General features: G+C 47.3%; 2 protein-coding genes and 1 long non-coding RNA gene across 3 annotated transcripts in view; 1 reads left to right on the top strand and 2 right to left on the bottom strand.

Moving 5' to 3' along the window:
- LOC147961658 (uncharacterized) overlaps positions 1-20,895 on the top strand; it is a 62,346-nt gene that overhangs the window by 24,416 nt on the left and 17,035 nt on the right. The window lies entirely within an intron of this gene.
- LOC125528851 (cytochrome P450 71A1-like) lies at positions 9,326-11,725 on the bottom strand. Its single transcript, XM_048693279.2, has 2 exons — positions 10,843-11,725; positions 9,326-10,188 (listed from the first exon to the last, which is right to left on the bottom strand). Exons 1-2 carry the CDS (start codon positions 11,542-11,544, stop codon positions 9,574-9,576), a joined length of 1,317 nt encoding a protein of 438 aa, XP_048549236.2. The 5' UTR covers positions 11,545-11,725; the 3' UTR covers positions 9,326-9,573.
- Positions 12,982-17,403, bottom strand: LOC147961659 (uncharacterized). The gene is made up of 3 exons (XR_015611917.1): positions 16,344-17,403; positions 16,010-16,208; positions 12,982-15,192 (listed from the first exon to the last, which is right to left on the bottom strand). It is a non-coding gene; the product is annotated as an uncharacterized LOC147961659 (long non-coding RNA).

Below are 20,895 nucleotides of genomic sequence, written 5' to 3'. Positions count from 1 at the left end.
TCAACTTCAAAGGTAGAAGTACAAATTTTGAGGCACATAGCCTCACAAAATTCACTCTAGGGTTGTCAGATGGGCGCCATGTGTGGCTTCTCCAACCCCAGATGTAAATTAGATCCATATGAACGTTAATCAATAAAGTGGAGCGGATATTTTGAAACCTGCTATTGCTTTCTTCATGACTTATACATGTTTCTATGATTATGAGATTATGCAACTCCCGATTACCGGAGGAACACTTTGTGTGCTACCAAACGTCACAACGTAACTGGGTGATTGTAAAGGTGCTCTACAGGTGTCTCCGATGGTGTTTGTTGAGTTGGCATAGATCGAGATTAGGATTTGTCACTCCGATTGTTGGAGAGGTATCTCTGGGCCCTCTCGGTAATGCACATCACTATAAGCCTTGCAAGCAATGTGACTAATGAGTTAGTTGCGGGATGATGCATTACGGAACGAGTAAAGAGACTTGCCGGTAACGAGATTGAACTAGGTATTGAGATACCGACGATCGAATCTCGGGCAAGTAACATACCGATGACAAAGGAAACAACGTATGTTGTTGTGCGGTTTGACCGATAAAGATCTTCGTAGAATATGTAGGAACCAATATGAGCATCCAGATTTTGCTATTGGTTATTGACCGGAGAGGAGTCTCGGTCATGTCTACATAGTTCTCGAACCCGTAGGGTCTGCACGCTTAAAGTTCTGTGACGATCGGTATTATGAGTTTATGTGTTTTGATGTACCGAAGGTTGTTCGGAGTCCCGGATGTGATCACGAGCATGACAAGGAGTCTCGAAATGGTCGAGACATAAATATTGATATATTGAAAGCCTATGTTTAGACATCGGAATGGTTCCGAGTGAGTTCGGGCATTTACCGGAGTACCAGGAGGTTACCGGAACCCCCCGGGGAGTATATGGGCCTTATTGGCCTTAGTGGAATAGAGGAGAGGGAGGCCAAGGTGGAGGGCGCGCCCCCCCTAGCACAATCCGAATTGGGTGGCCCCCCTTTCCTTCCCTCTCTCCCCCTTCCTTCTCTCCTTCTCCAACAAGGGAAAGGGGGAATCCTACTCCCACTGGGAGTAGGACTCCCCCCTCGGGCGCACCATAGAGTGCCGACCCTCCCCCTCCTCCACTCCTTTATATACGGGGGAGGGGGGCACCCCATAGACACACAAGTTGACATTGTCTTAGCCGTGTGCGGTGCCCCCCTCCACATATTCCACCTCGGTCATATCGTTGTAGTGCTTCGGCAAAGCCCTGCGTCGGTAACTTCATCAACACCGTTATCACGCCGTCGTGCTGACGAAGCTCTCCCTCGACACTCAGCTGGATCGAGAGTTCGTGGGACGTCACCGAGCTGAACGTGTGCAAATCGCGGAGGTGCCGTACTTTCGATACTAGTATCGATTGGATCGCGAAGACGTTCGACTACATCAACCGCGTCACTTGACGCTTCCGCTTACGGTCTATGAGGGTACGTAGACAACACTCTTCCCTCTCGGGTCTATGCATCACATAGATCTTGCGTGATCGTAGGAATTTTTTTGAAATTACTGCGTTCCCCAACAGTGGCATCCGAGCCAGGTTTATGCGTAGATGTTATATGCATGAGTAGAACACAAATGAGTTGTGGGAGATAATAGTCATACTGCTTACCATCATGTCATACTTTGATTCGGCGGTATTGTTGGATGAAGCGGCCAGGACCGACATTACGCGTACGCTTACGCGAGACTGATTCTACCGACGTGCTTCGCACACAAATGGCTGGCGGGTGTCAGTTTCTCCAACTTTAGTTGGATCGAGTGTGGCTACGCCCGATCCTTGTTGATGGTTAAAACATCACATACTTGACGAAAAATCCTTGTGGTTTTGATGCGTAGGTAAGAATGGTTCTTGCTCAGCCCGTAGCAGCCACGTAAAACTTGCAACAACAAAGTAGAGGACGTCTAACTTGTTTTTGCAGGGCATGTTGTGATGTGATATGGTCAAGACATGATGCTAAATTTTATTGTATGAGATGATCATGTTTTGTAACGGAGTTATCGGCAACTGGCAGGAGCCATATGGTTGTCGCTTTATTGTATGAAATGCAATCGCCATGTAATTGCTTTACTTTATCACTAAGCGGTAGCGACAGTCGTAGAAGCAATAGTTGGCAAGACGACAACGATGCTTCGATGGAGATCAAGTTGTCAAGCCGGTAACGATGGTGATCATGACGGTGCTTTGGAGATGGAGATCAAAGGCACAAGATGATGATGGCCATATCATATCACTTATATTGATTGCATGTGATGTTTATCTTTTATGCATCTTATTTTGCTTTGATTGACGGTAGCTTTATAAGATGATCTCTCACTAAATTCCAAGGTACAAGTGTTCTCCCTGAGTACGCACCATTGCGAAAGTTCATCGTGCCGAGACACCATGTGATGATCGGGTGTGATAAGCTCTACGTTCACATACAATGGGTGCAAGCCAGTTTTGCACATGCAGAATACTCGGGTTAAACTTGACGAGCCTAGCATACGCAGATATGGCCTCGGAACACTGAGACCGAAAGGTCGAGCATGAATAATATAGTAGATATGATCAAACTAGTGATGTTCACCATTAAAAACTACTCCATCTCACATGATGATCGGACATGGTTTAGTTGATTTGAATCACGTGATCACTTAGATGATTAGAGGGAGTTCTTAAGTAATATGATTAACTGAACTTTGATTTATCATGAACTTAGTACCTGATAGTATTTTGCATGTCTATGTTGTTGTAGATAGATGGCCCGTGCTGTTGTTCCGTTGAATTTTAATGCGTTTCTAGAGAAAGCTAAGTTGAAAGATGATGGTAGCAACTACACGGACTGGGTCCGTAACTTGAGGACTATCCTCATTGCTGCACAGAAGAATTACGCCCTGGAAGCACCGCTAGGTGCCAAACCCACTGTAGGAGCAACGCCAGATGTTATGAACGTCTGGCAGAGCAAAGCTGATGACTACTCGATAGTTCAATGTGCCATACTTTACAGCTTAGAACCGGGTCTTGAACGACTCTTTGAATGTCATGTAGCATATGAGATGTTCCAGGAGTTGAAGTTAATATTTCTAGCAAATGCCCGGATTGAGAGATATGAAGTCTCCAATAAGTTCTACAGCTGCAAAATGGAGGAGAATAGTTCTGTCAGTGAACATATACTCAAAATGTCTGGGTATAACAATCACTTTATTCAACTGGGAGTTAATCTTCCTGATGATAGTGTCATTGACAGAATTCTTCAATCACTGCCACCATGCTACAAGAGCTTCGTGATGAACTATAATATGCAAGGGATAGATAAGACAATTCCCGAGGTCTTCTCAATGCTAAAGGCTACGGAGGTAGAAATCAAGAAAGAGCATCAAGTGTTGATGGTCAACAAGACCACCAGTTTCAAGAAAAAGGGTAAAGGGAAGAAGGGGAACTTCAAGAAGAACGGCAAGCAAGTTGCTGCTCAAGTGAAGAAGCCCAAGTCTGGACCTAAGCCCGAGACTGAGTGCTTCTACTGCAAAGGGACTGATCACTAGAAGCGGAACTGCCCCAAGTATTTGGCGAATAAGAAGGATGGTAAGGTGAACAAAGGTATATGTGATATACATGTTATTGATGTGTACCTTACTAATGCTCGCAGTAGTGCCTGGTTATTTGATACTGGTTCTGTTGCTCATATTTGCAACTCGAAACAGGGACTATGGATTAAGCGAAGATTGGCTAAGGACGAGGTGACGATGCGCGTGGGAAATGGTTCCAAAGTCGATGTGATCGCCGTCGGCACGCTACCTCTACATCTACCTTCGGAATTAGTTTTAGACCTGAATAATTGTTATTTGGTGCCAGCGTTAAGCATGAACATTATATTTGTATCTTGTTTGATGCGAGACGGTTATTCATTTAAATCAGAGAATAATGGTTGTTTTATTTATATGAGTAATATCTTTTATGGTCATGCACCCTTGAAGAGTGGTCTATTTTTACTGAATCTCGATAGTAGTGACACACATATTCATAATATTGAAGCCAAAAGATGCAGAGTTGATAATGATAATGCAACTTATTTGTGGCACTGCTGTTTGGGTCATATTGGTATAAAGCGCATGAAGAAACTCCATTTTGATGGACTTTTGGATTCACTTGATTATGAATCACTTGGTACTTGCGAACCATGCCTCATGGGCAAGATGACTAAAACTCCGTTCTTCGGAACAATGGAGCAAGCAACAGATTTGTTGGAAATCATACATACTGATGTATGTGGTCCGATGAATATTGAGGCTCTCGACGGGTATCGTTATTTTCTCACCTTCACAGATGATTTGAGCAGATATGGGTATATCTACTTAATGAAATATAAGTCTGAAACATTTGAAAAGTTCAAAGAATTTCAGAGTGAAGTGGAAAATCATCGTAACAAGAAAATAAAGTTTCTACGATCTGATCATGGAGGAGAATATTTGAGTTATGACTTTGGTCTTCATTTGAAGAATGCGGAATAGTTTCACAACTCATGCCACCCAGAACACCACAGCGTAATGGTGTGTCCGAACGTCGTAACCGTACTTTATTAGATATGGTGCGATATATGATGTCTCTTACTGATTTACCGCTATCGTTTTGGGGTTATGCTTTAGAGACGGCTGCATTCACATTAAATAGGACACCATCTAAATCTGTTGAGATGACACCTTATGAACTGTGGTTTGGAAAGAAACCAAAGTTGTCGTTTCTTAAAGTTTGGGGCTGCGATGCTTATGTGAAAAAGCTTCAACCTAATAAGCTCGAACCTAAATTGGACAAATGTGTCTTCATAGGATACCCAAAGGAGACTGTTGGGTACACCTTCTATCACAGATCCGAAGGCAAAACATATGTTGCTAAGAATGGATCCTTTCTAGAGAAGGAGTTTCTCTTGAAAGAAGTGAGTGGGAGGAAAGTAGAACTTGATGAGGTAACTGTACCTGCTCCATTATTGGAAAGTAGTTCATCACAGAAATCAGTTAGTGCGGTTCCTACACCAATTAGTGAGGAAGCTAATGATGATGATCATGTAACTTCAGATCAAGTTACTACCGAACCTCGTAGGTCAATCAGAGTAAGATCCGCACCAAGTGGAACGATAATATGGTTCTGGAGATCATGTTACTTGACCATGACGAACCTACGAACTATGAGGAAGCGATGATGAGCCCAGATTCCGCGAAATGGCTTGAGGCCATGAAATCTGAGATGGGATGCATGTATGAGAACAAAGTGTGGACTTTGGTGGACTTGTCCGATGATCGGCAAGCCATAGAGAATAAATGGATCTTCAAGAGGAAGACTGACGCTGATGGTAATGTTACTACGTACAAAGCTCGACTTGTTGCGAAAGGTTTTCGACAAGTTTAAGGAGTTGACTACGATGAGACCTTCTCACCAGTAGCGATGCTTAAGTCCGTCCGAATCATGTTAGCAATTGCTGCATTTTATGATTATGAAATTTGGCAAATGGATGTAAAGACTGTATTCCTGAATGGATTTCTGAAAGAAGAGTTGTATATGATGCAACCTGAAGGTTTTATCGATCCAAAGGATGCTAACAAAGTGTGCAAGCTCCAGCGATCCATTTATGGACTGGTGCAAGCATCGTGGAGTTGGAATAAACGTTTTGATAGTGTGATCAAAGCATATGGTTTTATACAGACTTTTGGAGAAGCCTGTATTTAGAAGAAAGTGAGTGGGAGCTCTGTAGCATTTCTAATATTATATGTTGATGACATATTGTTGATTGGAAATGATATAGAATTTCTGGATAGCATAAAAGGATACTTGAATAAGAGTTTTTCAATGAAAGACCTCGGTGAAGCTGCTTATATATTGGGCATTAAGATCTATAGAGATAGATCAAGACGCTTAATTGGACTTTCACAAAGCACATACCTTAATAAAGTTTTGAAGAAGTTCAAAATGGATCAAGCAAAGAAAGGGTTCTTGCCTGTGTTACAAGGTGTAAAATTGAGTCAGACTCAATGCTCGACCACTGCAGAAGATAGAGAGAAAATGAAAGTCATTCCCTATGCTTCAGCCATAGGTTCTATCATGTATGCAATGTTGTGTACCAGACCTGATGTGTACCTTGCTATTAGTTTAGCAGGGAGGTACCAAAGTAATCCAGGAGTGGATCACTGGACAGTGGTCAAGAACATCCTAAAATACCTGAAAAGGACTAAGGATATGTTTCTCGTTTATGGAGGTGACAAAGAGCTCGTCGTAAATGGTTACGTCGATGCAAGCTTTGACACTGATCCGGGTGACTCAAAGTCACAAACCGGATACGTGTTTTTATTGAACGGTGGAGCTGTCAGTTGGTGCAGTTCTAAGCAAAGCATCGTGGCGGGATCTACGTGTGAAGCGGAGAACATAGCTGCTTCGGAAGCAGCAAATGAAGGAGTCTGGATGAAGGAGTTCATATCCGATCTAGGTGTCGTACCTAGTTCATCGGGTCCAATGAAAATCTTTTGTGCCAATACTGGTGCAATTGCCTTGGCAATGGAATCCAGATTTCACAAGAGAACCAAGCACATCAAGAGACGCTTCAATTTAATCCGCGATCAAGTGAAGGAGGGAGACATAGAGATTTGCAAGATACATACGGATCTGAATGTTGGAGACCCGTTGACTAAGCCTCTCTCATGAGCAAAACATGATCAGCACCAAGACTCCATGGGTGTTAGAATCATTGCTGTGTAATCTAGATTATTGACTCTAGTGCAAGTGGGAGACTGAAGGAAATATGCCCCTGAGACAATAATAAAGTTGTTATTTATTTTTCCTTATATCATGATAAATGTTTATTATTCATGCTAGAATTGTATTAACCGGAAACTTGATACATGTGTGAATACATAGACAAACAGAGTGTCACTAGTATGCCTCTACTTGACTAGCTCGTTGATCAAAGATGGTTAAGTTTCCTAGCCATAGACATGAGTTGTCATTTGATGAACGGGATCACATCATTAGAGAATGATGTGATTGACTTGACCCATTCCGTTAGCTTAGCACTTGATCGTTTAGTATGTTGATATTGCTTTCTTCATGACTTATACATGTTCCTATGACTATGAGATTATGCAACTCCCGATTACCAGAAGAACACTTTGTGTGCTACCAAATGTCACAACGTAACTGGGTGATTATAAAGGTGCTCTACAGGTGTCTCCAATGGTGTTTGTTGAGTTGGCATAGATCGAGATTAGGATTTGTCACTCTGATTGTCGAAGAGGTATCTCTGGGCCCTCTCGGTAATGCACATCACTATAAGCCTTGCAAGAAATGTGACTAATGAGTTAGTTGCGGGATGATGCATTAAGGAACGAGTAAAGAGACTTGCCGATAACGAGATTGACCTAGGTATTGAGATACCGACGATCGAATCTCGGGCAAGTAACATACCGATGACAAAGGGAACAGCGTATGTTGTTGAGCGGTTTGACCGATAAAGATCTTCGTAGAATATGTAGGAACCAATATGAAGATCCAAGTTCCGCTATTGGTTATTGACCGGAGATGAGTCTCGGTCATGTTTACATAGTTCTCGAACCCGTAGGGTCTGCACGCTTAAAGTTTCTGTGACGATCGGTATTATGAGTTTATGTGTTTTGATGTACCGAAGGTTGTTCGGAGTCCCGGATGTGATCACGGGCATGACGAGGAGTCTCGAAATGGTCGAGACATAAAGATCGATATATTGGAAGCCTATGTTTGGACATCGGAATGGTTCCGAGTGAGTTCGGGCATTTACCGGAGTACCAGGAGGTTACCGGAACCCCCCGGGGAGTATATGGGCCTTATTGGGCCTTATTGGAATAGAGGATAGGGAGGCCAAGGTGGAGGGCGCGCCCCCCTAGCCCAATCTGAATTGGGTGGGGGCCGCCCCCTGCCCCCCCCCTTTCCTTCCCTCTCTCGCCCTTCCTTCTCTCCTACTCCAACAAGGGAAAGGGGGAATCCTACTCCCACTGGGAGTACGACTCCCCCCTTGGGCGCGCCATAGAGGGCCGACCCTCCCCCTCCTCCACTCCTTTATATACGAGGGAGGGGGCACCCCATAGACACACAAGTTGATCATTGTCTTAGCCGTGTGCGGTGCCCCCCTCCACATATTCCACCTCGGTCATATTGTTGTAGTGCTTAGGCGAAGCCCTGCGTCGGTAACTTCATCAACACCGTCATCACGCCGTCGTGCTAACGAAGCTCTCCCTCGACACTCAGCTGGATCGAGAGTTCTTGGGACGTCACCGAGCTGAACGTGTGCAGATCGCGGAGGTGCCGTACTTTCAGTACTAGGATCGGTTGGATCGCGAAGACGTTCGACTACATCAACCGCGTCACTTGACGCTTCCTCTTACGGTCTACGAGGGTATGTAGACAACACTCTCCCCTCTCGTTGCTATGCATCACATAGATCTTGTGTGATCATAGGATTTTTTTTTGAAATTACTGCGTTCCCCAACCGTAGGAAATCCCTGTCTCGGTCGCTCTCGCGAGTCGCAACGAATGGACTAAGAAGCGGTGGCACTTGGTAGAAGCCCACAACCTCGGAGGCTATTTGTCCGACGATCAAGAGCGACGTCGTCCGCTCCTTCCCCCTTGAGCGCTGCACCCGACGGCGACGGTAGCGGTCCGGTGGCCTTCCTATTCTCTCCCCTCAGATCTCCTCCACTTAGAGATCCTTCTCTCCACTGACACCACCCGACCATGAAGATAAACGATGGCAGCTACCAAAATATCTGGTCCTGGCAAAGCTTCGAATATGTCTGTGCCTAGCCATTTGCGCGGTCTTGCAGATCTTATCATGTTCGGCGACGACAACTTTGCCTGGCTAGATCTTTGTGTGGCTTGATCAATTTCGTTACATATACTACAATACCCAATGCCTAAACAAGACATATATTTTTCGGGCATGCGGTAATGATCTATTGATAAGTAAGGACCGATCAATCATAGTACGAGATGATACGATGCATAAAGATTTGTTGGATATGACTGGCATATATTCCTTTTCGTTACTGCTACACTCATGACACAGGGTGCTGGTTCAAACCACAACTTGCCCTTGTGAGTGTTGCAATTATGTGTTCTAGGCTAGTGTGCCCCCCTTATTGTACATAGGAGATCTATGATACAAATGTCCTACTTCAACACTCTATCATCCTACCCACACACAAGTCCAACATGCAACCACTACAAAAAGATCCAGCATATAGCCAACACATCTGCACATGTACACACATATTCAACACATTTTCAACAACATACACATATGTTATCTCAACAACATCCTACCCACACGCAAGTCTAACATGTAATTACATATGGCGAAGAAAAGGTCCAACATATAACCAACTCACGTATGAACAACAATAACGCATGTAACCTATTACTGTGGGTTACTCATAGTGTTGTACTCCAAGCACAAATCTAACATCTAATCTACACGTAAAAATATAATTGAACATATTCAACAACATTGGTGCATATGTAACCTAGGTTACTCATGAAGTGCCACTGTCGCCACGGCGTAAATTGGCACCCTCTTTCGTGACGTGATTCCTGGCGCCTCTTCCATATCCACCACCACTGACGGTGGAATCGCCCAGTCGAAGTGCCCCACAAGGTTAGCAAGCGTGAGCTCCACGACAGTGGTTGTGAACCCTATCCCGGGGCACATCCTCCTACCTGCACCGAAAGGTATCAGTTGGGAATGTTGCCCGCGAAAGTCCACCATGCTGTTGATAAACCGCTCCGGCCAGAACTCTTCGACATGCTCCCATGCTGCAGGGTCTCTCCCGATGGCCCATGCATTCACAATGACCCGAGTCCCATTAGGGACGTGATAGTCTTGGACCCTCGCGTGTTGCATAGACTCACGGGGAACAAGAAGAGGCCCCGGTGGGTGCAACCGCATCGTCTCCTTGATAACGGCCCTAAGGTACTCCATCACTGGAAGGTCTTGCTCAGTAATCATTAGTAAGTGACTAGTCTTGGTATAGTGGCGCCTGATTTCTTGTTGTAGCTTCTGCATCACTGGCTTGTTGCGGAGAAGCTCGGCCATGACCCATTCGAGGACGATGATGGTCGAGTCTGTCCCTGCTACGAACAAATCCTGTCCATGTTTATCCAAGAGTTAGAAAACGAAATCCCTACGTGCATGTTGGAATGCAAGCACGATTCTTAGAATGTGTTGATCAAGAGAAATGTAAAGGCATGAACCATTTTTGGCCACAACAAAATGGTGCCCAGGTCCACTACATTAATCATGACAATGATATGATTGAATGGGATGTTTGCCGCAAGACTGTGAATGACATGACTTGGTTTGAGTGCTTAATGTCTGCAAGGTAGCACGATTCATCAATTTCCTAAAATAGGCAAACAATGGCTTTCCTAATTATTGCTCAATATTCGCATGCCAACTTTTCCTTTTCAAAAATATAGTTGCATGCCCTCCGACATCAGCAGCATGTTTTCTTTGGGTGTGGCTAGGTCTCAGTCGGCTGAGACTTAACGAAGTCTCAGTCAAGTGATATAGCATATGAGAAGAAGAAAGACAAACTGAGAAGAACTTTTTTCACGAATCTTCATGCAAAATCAAAGGAAGATAATATCGACTGAGACATAACAAAGTCTTAGTCGACTAAGACTTACCAAAATTGCTTTTCTTTCTCTAAGAAGCCGATATTCACCAATTTACTGTGATTTTCCGTGGTTATAACGAGTTTTGTCACGTGAAGCTTGTGGATCATGCATGAAGTTTTACCTCTAGTAGTGCCTTGACGTTGTCCCTGCTCAAGCGAAACCCTGTCTCGCTCGATTCTCTCTGAAGCGACAGCAACACATGCACGAACGCCTCGTCCTCGCGACGGCAACCTCCCACGCCGGTGGTCGCGGCAACGTCGACGATCTCCTCGAGGATCCGATCGATCCTCTCGAACGCCCTGCTCACCTTGGCGTCCGTCCCGTCGACGGCGGCCACCCACGCCAGCCACGGGAAGTAGTCGCCGACGTGGAACGCCCCGAGGAGCGCGTTGGCCTCCTCCAGCAGCGCGTCCACCTTGGCACGCCACCCGGCTGCGCCCGAGGCGCGCACCCCGAGCACGATCCGCCCGTTCACATCCTTGGCGAAGCCGCCCAGGAGTTCGCTGAGCCGCACCACGCCGCCGCCGTGCGCTCGTTCCTCCTCCACCCTCCGGACGAGCTTCGCCACCTCCTCCTCGCGCACGCCGCGGTAGGCGCGCACCCTGCCGGGGCTCAGGAGGTGGAGCACAGCGAGCTTGCGCACGCCGCGCCAGTAGGCGCCGTGGGGCGCGAAGGCGATGTCGGTGCAGCCGTAGAGGAGACGTCTCGGAATGGCGAGTGACGGCCGGTTGGCGAAAGCATGGTCCTGCAGCTGCAGCCCTTCCCTCGCCGCGTCGGCGGAGGAGACGACCAGGGTTGGCACGCGGCCGAGGTAGAGCATCATGACGGGGCCGTGCGCCACGGCGAGCGCCGTGCAGGGCGCGGTGTGGGAGCGCGCCGAGTTGGTGGAGGTTGCCGACGATCGGCAGGCGCGGCAGCGAGGGCGGGAGTCGTTGGTCGGCGGGATGCTTCTTGGTTTTGGTACGCAATAGCAGCAGTAGTGAGCACGACACGGCGAGGATTAGCGTGCCAACTTGTAGTGTGAATGGAAATGTCATCGTCATGGTGTGTCACGGGAATGGTGGGCCCCGTACAGAGAAGCCCAGCCCAGCTGGAGAGAACCAAGAGGAATGCAAAGCCCAACCCACTGGTGCAAGGCCCAGAGTGGACCAAGTAGGTATATAAAGGCAGCCCGGCGCTAGGGTTGGCATCATTGGATCACTTACCATATCGGCGCCGTTGGGCGATGTATCTCTCCTCCGACCTCCAGGCTCTCACTCCCCGATCCCCTTCTTGCTGAGACTAAATACACTGCTACAATTCCTCTGATTCCGTGTGATTGAGTGTAATCGAGCGACTTACTATCTAGACTAGTAGAATGTCCGTGCGTTGCTACGGGCTATAATGCATATAAATGAATCAACTAAATAATTAGGATCGTCTTCAAGGTCAAATCTCATTTCTCCCTCATACATTCGAACAAGTTCGAACATTAAATGACGCCTAGCGGGCTCCACAAAATGGAACTATATGGACAGTCCGGGCTCCTAGAAAGCCGGCCTATATTTGGGAGAGAAATGTGGTTGTTCGAACTATCCGTCATGTTATCTCCAACACGGTTTCATAAAAAAACCTCCCAACGACGCACCCTTCTCTCTTCCTGTTGGACCCTCCATTTCCCGCTAGGTTTCCCACCATAGCTAGACACTTCTCGCTGGAGTCCACTTCTTAAAAATTGGATGACGCCGACCTCACATTTGCCATGGCGCCCCCTCTCCTTCCCACCATACTTCCTGACGGATCACTAAAGAGGAATCCCCCGCCAACTACCCCGCTCTCCGCACTGATCCCCTCCCCCGTATTCATTTCGATCCGTTGCCGCCATCAAGGGCGACGAGGTGTGCACTGTGACGCTCCCGAGCCAAGAAGGCATATCCGACGTCTCATGAGCCATTGTCACGTTGTGACATACAGTTTAATGTCGAGCATTACCAGGAAACAAAAATATCATATCCAGTGTTGGGCATGCGACTGATACACCACCATGCTCGTTATTAACTCTTGACACAATCAACCAACGCATTTACCCTTGTATCCTAATCAAAAAATTATACGACTTTATGTAAAAAATATGAACTGCTCACTCATGCAATTTACCTCACGTGCGTTCGCTCATATGGTCAGAAATGGCATATAGCATCACCAACTGGGTCTTTAATGTATTGGTAATAAATGAAAATAATAGCTAAGGTACTGATGATATAGCATTTCTAGCCGACTCGGCACGATCCAAGGTCCACAAAAAATTTAGTGCGGAAAATCACAAATAGAGAAAAGACCAGATTATACATATACATCTTTTTCACGGAGAGTGTGCTAATCATATATTAGTACACGGTAGCCCACCATCTATCGGCCACAATGATTGACTACTCTCTACTAACCACCTACCCTTGAGTAGCCCGGCTTGCTGCCATGTCCTCCCTTCGGTCACAATTTTCTTGATGATCGTAAGCACACAAAGTGTTGCTCCGCCAAAGACAATAGCATTGCGGTGTTTACAAAGTTCCCAAGTGATGAGCGAGAGAATGGTCCTCGTTTCATTTCGCAAAAAACAAAATAATGGCCCTCGTTTCGTTTCCCAAGTTATCGTCAACAGTGGGAGCTTGGTCCGGATTCCCAACAGCCGACCACACCATATGCGACACCGATCGATGATCGTGTGGAGGTGCATTCGATGTGAAGATGGTTAATGGTCTCGTCGGTTTCATAGAAGGGGCATGTGTCGTGGTGGGCAAGCCTCTCTTGGTGAGTCGAACGAACGTCCAACAACTGTTTCACATGGCTAACCAAGTAAAGAACCGACATTGAAGGGCGGCCTTCGAGTTCCATGTGACGTCCGCGTACGGTACCACATCGCTTCCTCCGAATTTTGAGGCATATGCAGGGCGAACGGAGAACATGCCACTACTCTTCCACGCCCATCTTATGGGGGCCTCTGCTCCTCCCATGAGCTGAACATCAGCAATCTGTGGCCATAGCATCCAAAACTGTTGCAGGCATGGCAAATCAATGACTGGTCCCAAGTCCAGCGCCCAAGTATTGCCTTGCAAGGTCTCCTTAACGGTCCTGGTGGCTCGAATGCGCGGGCGGCCGTGATCGTAGACAAGTATACTTCTGAATCATAAAGGTGTCTGACAATTTTAGTAATCAAGAGATTTACTGCTTCTCGAGTAAAAAATGAACATTTTCTTTCTTATGATATACAAGTTAAAGTGTTTGGGCGAATACCGAGCTAAATATGCACAAAAAATATGGACCACCATCAAGGAATATTTTATGTGGGCGATGAGCTTGCTAGGACCTGCATAAAAAATATGGCTTTGACCAGCACCAGTATAATCATTGGTCATCCCCCAGCCTACTTTGAGCTTGCTCAAACCTGCATGGCCGTTTGATTAAAAAAGACTATCTGTTTACTGACCCCTATGTGAACTCTAGATATAAACAAACTAAGTGTATGGAGCAATTAGATGGCAGAGAAATTAGCATTGTTACAGTAGAGCAAGTGATGGAAGGTAAGGATGAATATTCTCCGGTGATGGAAGGCAAGGATGAACATTCTCCGGTGCAGACACAAGTGAAACGGAAACAAAAGGAAAATAATTTTTTGTCATTGTTAAATATGGACTGAAAAGGCACATTTGCATTGGTATTCTGATTCTTGCACAATGGTATAGCAATCTAGAAGAAGAAATAGAATTTTGCCTGCTGCTCGGGCTGTCACATGCAAGTAGTAAGAACAGGGTGTATAACAAAACAATTGGTGGGAAACACGAACAAACCTTGATTTTTCATGACCCCGTATCCCTTAGCGCAACAGCGGCAATGTCATATCTCTTATAACCTTTGACCGAATAAGCTCTTGACAAACACAAGCTGAATATAAAGACCAAATGACTTGACAGGAAAATAGAGCATACACATATGAAACAATGGTGCAAGAGCCAAAGTTGAAAGGTTGCAGCTGCTGCCCAGTGGAGCAGACATACCAATTCACTGGATAAATTTTGTTAAAGAAACATGGTGAACCTTTAAAACAAACTGAATTTAAATGATATCAGTTACAGAAATAAAGTAAAACGCTATAAATTGTGAAAGATCATTGGCAAGTCATTCAAAGGAAGGAAGTTAGCAACGGAAATATTGTCCAAGCAGCCACAAAATATAGTTGGAAATAACAAATAAGGATTTGTAACTTTGGTTTTCACGCGGAGGTAGTGAGAACTGAGAAGCATACCTAACTGTTTTTTTCTCAAAGCACGGATGCACCAACAAGTTCAAGGATTTGAATGTTAGCATTGTTCCAGAATCCAGACTAATTGGCATCATCCCCTTATTGACCATCCAAGGAACCCTCTTACTGGCTTTAGGAGTCAAATCAGCTCCATGCCGCCTGATATGAGTTATTCAACCAGACCCAAATAAAAACCTGAGTGTATGCAAGACACAATTAGCTTTACCTCAAATTAAAAAAAATCAAACATTACAGTTTCCTTGCAAACTACAATTTTAACAAAAAAAATCTAGTGACAACAGAAACTGAATTACAAGTCTATTAATGGGAGAACATTTTGCCAGGTGACAAAAATGAGAGAAATGCAGTACCTTCGAATTCTTAGCAACAACATTATCTCGAGCACCAATCATACTTTAGTTTTATGAGTTAAACTGGTAACTAAATAACAGAAAATGGGTAGGCGGCCGATTTATAGACTTGTAACCTTCAATATTGTATCCGCAACTCGCGGAAAGAATGATATTATCGTTAGTAGTGCCCACAAAATTCCAGTAATTTGTAGTGAAGCACCATCAGCAGATCAACTATAACAAGAAAGTAAGGTACTCAATACATGTATAAGGTACTCAATATCTTAATGTACCACGATTGGGATATGAAAACTTTCCCCAAAATCGTATTTTTTGACTCTTATTAGACTAAATATTTTATCATAGCAGTTTAATGGTATTCACACACGTCAATTTGTCCTGGCCAGGAAATCATTCTAGTATTATTACTGGTTCAAAATAAAACACAGCTACATACCTAGAGTTTCACTGGAAATCCCTTTCGACTGTTATAGAACAAGTGAACAACTGCTCCATTTTTACCTAGAACTATACCACAATCCGCATATACATGTCTATCGCAGTAATCGAACTGATAACAAACATGACTATAGAGAAGGAAGGAAATGGATGGAAGAACACCATACAGAAAGGGAACCAATGCAAAGAACCTCCCTTACCTAGAACTGCTATTTTTTACTGCAGATATATAAGGATGAAAAACAGAAGTTCAGTTAGTGCCTTGCTTTCAGAATGTCAAGACCCTGCAGTGGAGATCCATGTAGCTCAGTTTTGGTTGCAATCGTCTTCACAATCAAAGACCACAACTCTGCCCCTCAACTGATTAAGAGAAGTATTGTTCTTGTTTGACTCATCAATCTAAGCAAACAGAAACACTTTAAGTCAGCGGTTCACTTAATCTGGTGACACATTTAAGTAACTTACCAAATAAAGAGGAATTAATCTCTGAAGGTTTCATGAAAATTCTTGGTGGAATTCGTTAGAACGACTGACCTTAACCCATCCAGTGTGCTCCCTATGTAGGCATTCTAGTATTCCACCTGTCGGTCACATTCGCAGATGCCTTAAGCCTAATTAGCATACTACTACAATACTTGAAGATGTGTAGAATGCAGATCTTGGCCAACCCACCGACCACGCACACATGCGTTGGCGCGGCGCTCCGGACGTCGCCCGACTTCTGCAGCCTGCTGAACCTTCCTCGCGTGTGCCCACACTTCCTCGGCCTCTTCTTGTTCCTGCGCCTCGCCATAAACATAATCAGGTGTGTAACCTGCATACAGAAGAAAGATTGATAGGTGCATGTAAAACTAAGAACCAGCAAATCTGATTCAAACACAAAAGAACAAGGGCAAGCTTATGCTATCCTGCTGAGCCACGACCGGCACTACCCCTCGTCGTTTCGGGAGGACCAGGAGAGCACGAGCAGACCACCTCTGGAGAAGACCACCTCGTCAGCCGCGCATGGAGTCGAGGAAGGCCGAGCCTAGAATTGCGGGAGGCCGCGACGACGTCAGCATCGTCGCCACACCGAAGATGGGGGTTGCTAGAACGCCCGTGCGAGACAAGAGAGGTGGATAACCGGATAAGAAACCAGGGGATCGGATCATGGGCAGCTTCCTGATCAGATCGTGGGCGGGATGAAGACGGGAAGGAGGATATGGATTCAGGGGATGAGAGGGGTGGGGTGGGGATCACGAGAGCTTATCCATGTCTTGGGGCGGCCATCCATGTCGAGCGGGGCGACGTATTCGAGGCGCCGGCGGCGAATCCGGCGAAGGCGGCGGCTGCGTATCCTCGGGAGAGGGGGAGGAGCGGATCGGGACCAGCACCGGATCGTCGAGGTGTTCAGCGCGGCGGCGAAGTGATGGAGGGCCGCGGCGACCTTGTCCAGGATCGACGCGGATGGAGGACGGCGAGTGAAGCGGGGCGGCGACCTCGACCAGGATGGAAGGCGGCGAGGATGGAGGGCAGCGACTGAAGCGCGGCGGCGCAGGGATGTAGGGCGGCCACGAAGGGAGACCTCGCTCGATAACAGCACTCGTCGCTCCTACGTGCGGCCGCACGCTTTTTCTGTCGCTGGTTAACCGTCATAGGTTTTTTTGTCGCAGGTTAACCTTCGTACGTCTATTGAGGGTCGCATGCGGATAGGTGCGGGTTCGGGCCTCGGGAGGAGGTTTTTTCGATTTGTTGTGGCTTAGTCAGAGGTGGGAGGAGGTACCAAAATAAACCGTGGGAGGTGGGACTAAAAAAAACCTGGAAGCGAGACTACCAACTGCTCCGTTAGAAGTAGAGATCCGTATCATCTGGCATCAGAGCCTCCAAATCCACCACCAAATTTCTCTTCCGTGGCTCGATTTGGCGCCGAAATTTCATAGCCTGAAGGAGATCATGGCAGGGACAGACGTCCAGAAGCAGCTGGAGGAAGCAGCCGGCGGAGCAGAGCGGCATTGCCAAGGCCCTCCTCTCGATCCAGTAGACGTTGGATCGGATGGCTCCCGCGGTCGCGAACATGGAGCCAGCGGTCGCCAAGATGGAGCCTGCGCTTGCCTCCTTGGAGCCGGTGGTGCAAGACCTGGCGGCGTGGCGCCCCGGTGTGGATACGGCTATGGGGCAATTCCGGGTCGACCTCGGTGAGATCCGCGCGGAACTGGAAAAGATGGCGCGGCACACCTCGCCCCGCGACAAGATGGCGGAAACCTCGAGTTCGGCAGTGGCGGACGCGCTAGAGCTCGGGGGACACCGCAGTGGCGACGGCTACGGGCCCGATGGCCACCGCAGGGCTTCGAATCCACGGGAACTGGTTGGGGGGGGGGCTCTCCTCCCCGCGTCGGTCCCGGCCAACGGTACGGTCCGCACTCCTTTTCCCACAGTTCCCATTCCCCTACCGCCGTCGTTGGATTTTGGCAGTGGTACTGGTCATCAGGGGTATCATAAGCATGTAGACTGTCCCAGTTTTGATGGCGTTAATCCTACGGGGTGGCGCATTCGTTGCGAGGCTTACTTTCGTGTGTGTGGTGTTGATCCAACAGTGTGGGTGGACACTGTGGTGGTCCACTTCACTGGGGCTGCTGCCTTGTGGCTCGAGTGGTCTAAGATGCATCTTAAGGCCGCTAGTTGGGATACTTTTTGCACAACAGTTCTAGAAAAGTTTGGTAGGTCAGAGTTTCAGCAGTTGTTGCGTCGTTTTTCGAAGCTTAAGCAAGAGGGTGCAGTTCTAGAATATGCAGAGCAGTTCAATGTTTCCATGCACTGCTTGCTAGCTCATCATAGCTCTTGGGATCCTTTGTTCTTTACTACTCAATTCATTGAAGGGCTAGCTCATGAAATTAAAGTGGTTGTTATGTTACATCGTCCAAAAGATCTCGATACTGCTGTTTCCTTGGCTGAATTGCAGGAAGAGGTGGTTGAAATGGTGCGTCAGGAGCAAGAGGCCACTGTGGCGCAGCGCTCTGGGGCATCCAACAGCAGAACTAGGCGTTTTCCCTCACGCCCAGCCCTATCCGTGGCGGTGCCGGCGGCGTCTCCGATGGGACGCTCGAACGCGTCGCTGCCTGTCTCCACTCCACTCAAGACACAACGAGGTCTGGACATCGCCAAGTCACCCTCGAGTGCTGCGGGCACAACAACAGATGACAAGCTCAAGGCTCTTCGGGCTTTTTGCAAAGCACGTGGTCTCTGCTTCACTTGTGGCGAGCGTTGGGGGCCAGGGCATGTATGTGCATCCACGGTCCAGTTACATGTCGTTGAAGAACCGGTGGGCATGATCTCGCCTCCGGTTTCTCCGGGCACTGCTGTTGCTCAGGCAGAAAGCTCTGAAGATGACCTCTGTCTTTTGTCGACGGCCGCAGTCCAAGGTACTGAAGCGCCCAAGGCATTCCGTCTGTCTGGGAAGATTGGAAACAAAGTGTTACTCATGCTAGTGGACTCGGGGAGTTCTCATAGCTTCGTCAACACCGAGATTGCTCAGGAATGGGAGGGGGTGCAAGCGATGCGCACACCTTTGAAGGTCAAGGTGGCCGATGGGGCAGTGACACCATGTGATCAAGAGGTGCCAGGTTGTGAGTATGTCATCCAGGGCCATCGATTCAGCTCCACTCTCAAGTTGTTTCCATTGGGCAGTTATGATGTAGTGCTAGGCATGGATTGGCTCGAGTCTCGGGGTCTAATGACAGTTAACTGGGGGGAGAAGTTGATGACATTCCAGTAAGAAGGCAAGTACATTCAGTTGACAGGGACCACACCTGAGATGTCGCGTTGTCATGCTATTTCAGGAGCGGAGCTACAGTTAATGCAGGCACGCACAGAGCTGGCGCACGTGATACTCCTAGCAGTATCCAAGCCTGAAGGAACAATCGAGCCAATCCCAGTCGAAGTGGAGGAGTTACTCACGGAATTCGCGGACTTGTTTGAAGAACCAAAAGGGTTGCCACCGCAGCGAGAGTTCGATCATGCAATTGAGTTGATTCCTGGCGCTTAGCCAGTGAAACGGCGTCCGTACCATTACAACCCAGCTCACAAAGATGAAATCGAGGCTCAGGTAGCGGAGATGTTGCGGCAAGGGATTATTCAGATCAGCCGCAGTACTTTCTCATCGCCCGTGTTGCTAGTGCAGAAGAAAGATGGTGAATGGCGCTTTTGTGTTGACTATCGCTTCCTCAATGCTATCACCATCAAGAACCGGTTTCCCATTCCGGTCATTGACGAGCTGTTAGATGAATTGCATGGCGCAACGGTGTTTACCAGTTTGGACTTGCGGTCTGGGTACCATCAGATCCGGATGCGACCCGAGGACGAGGCCAAGACAGCCTTCCAAACTCACCATGGTCATTTTGAGCCAAGACAGCCTTCCCACGTGGTTGGAAGAGGTGAAGAAAGGCTATCAGAAGGACCATCTTGCTCGAACAAGTTGGCAACTGCAGCTTCAGGGGCGCCGTTGGATGGCCCGTTCACGGTGGTTGATGGACTGATTCGATACAAGGGCCGGGTCTAGCTCGGCTCCAACGTAACAGCTCAGAAGATGGTGTTGCACGAATTGCATGCGGGAGCCTTGGGGGACACTCAGGAGTGCACGCTACATACAATCGAATCATGCGGCATTTCGCGTGGCCCAGAATGAAGCAGACTGTCAAGATCTTTGTGGCAAACTATGCGGTATGCAAGCAGGCCAAGCCTGAGCATGTGAAGTATCCGGGGCTTCTCCAGCCCTTGCCTGTTCCGGAGCAGGCCTGGGAGATGGTGACACTGGACTTCGTGGAAGGTCTGCCTTCTTCTCGGGGGTTCAACTCTATCTTGGTCGTGGTGGATAAGTTAACACGGTATGCACATTTCATTCCCTTGCGGTACCCTTATTCGGCCTTGCAAGTAGCGAAAGCTTACATGGAGAATGTGTTCAAGCTTCATGGACCTCCTGATAAAATGGTGTCAGACCATGACCGGATCTTTAACAGTCGTGTGTGGCAGGAGCTGTGCAGGCTGACGCATACTACACTGAACATCTCTTCTGCACGGCACCCACAGACAGATGGCACTACTGAGAGGGTCG

Source organism: Triticum urartu, chromosome 7A (assembly GCF_056163025.1).
Source record: "Triticum urartu cultivar PI428250 chromosome 7A, HENAU_Tu73, whole genome shotgun sequence".
Classification (NCBI taxonomy): domain Eukaryota; kingdom Viridiplantae; phylum Streptophyta; class Magnoliopsida; order Poales; family Poaceae; genus Triticum; species Triticum urartu.
The sequence above is the reverse complement of the archived record's forward strand: the minus strand, read 5'-3'. Positions and strand labels throughout refer to the sequence as shown.

Bases quoted from the DNA above. Each gene is read 5' to 3' on its own strand.
- LOC125528851 (XM_048693279.2), bottom strand. From the start codon at position 11,544: ATGATGCTCTACCTCGGCCGCGTGCCAACCCTGGTCGTCTCCTCCGCC. The intron at 10,189-10,842 runs GTAAAACTTCAT...AAACATGGACAG, and splicing joins ACGTCAAGGCACTACTAGAG to GATTTGTTCGTAGCAGGGAC.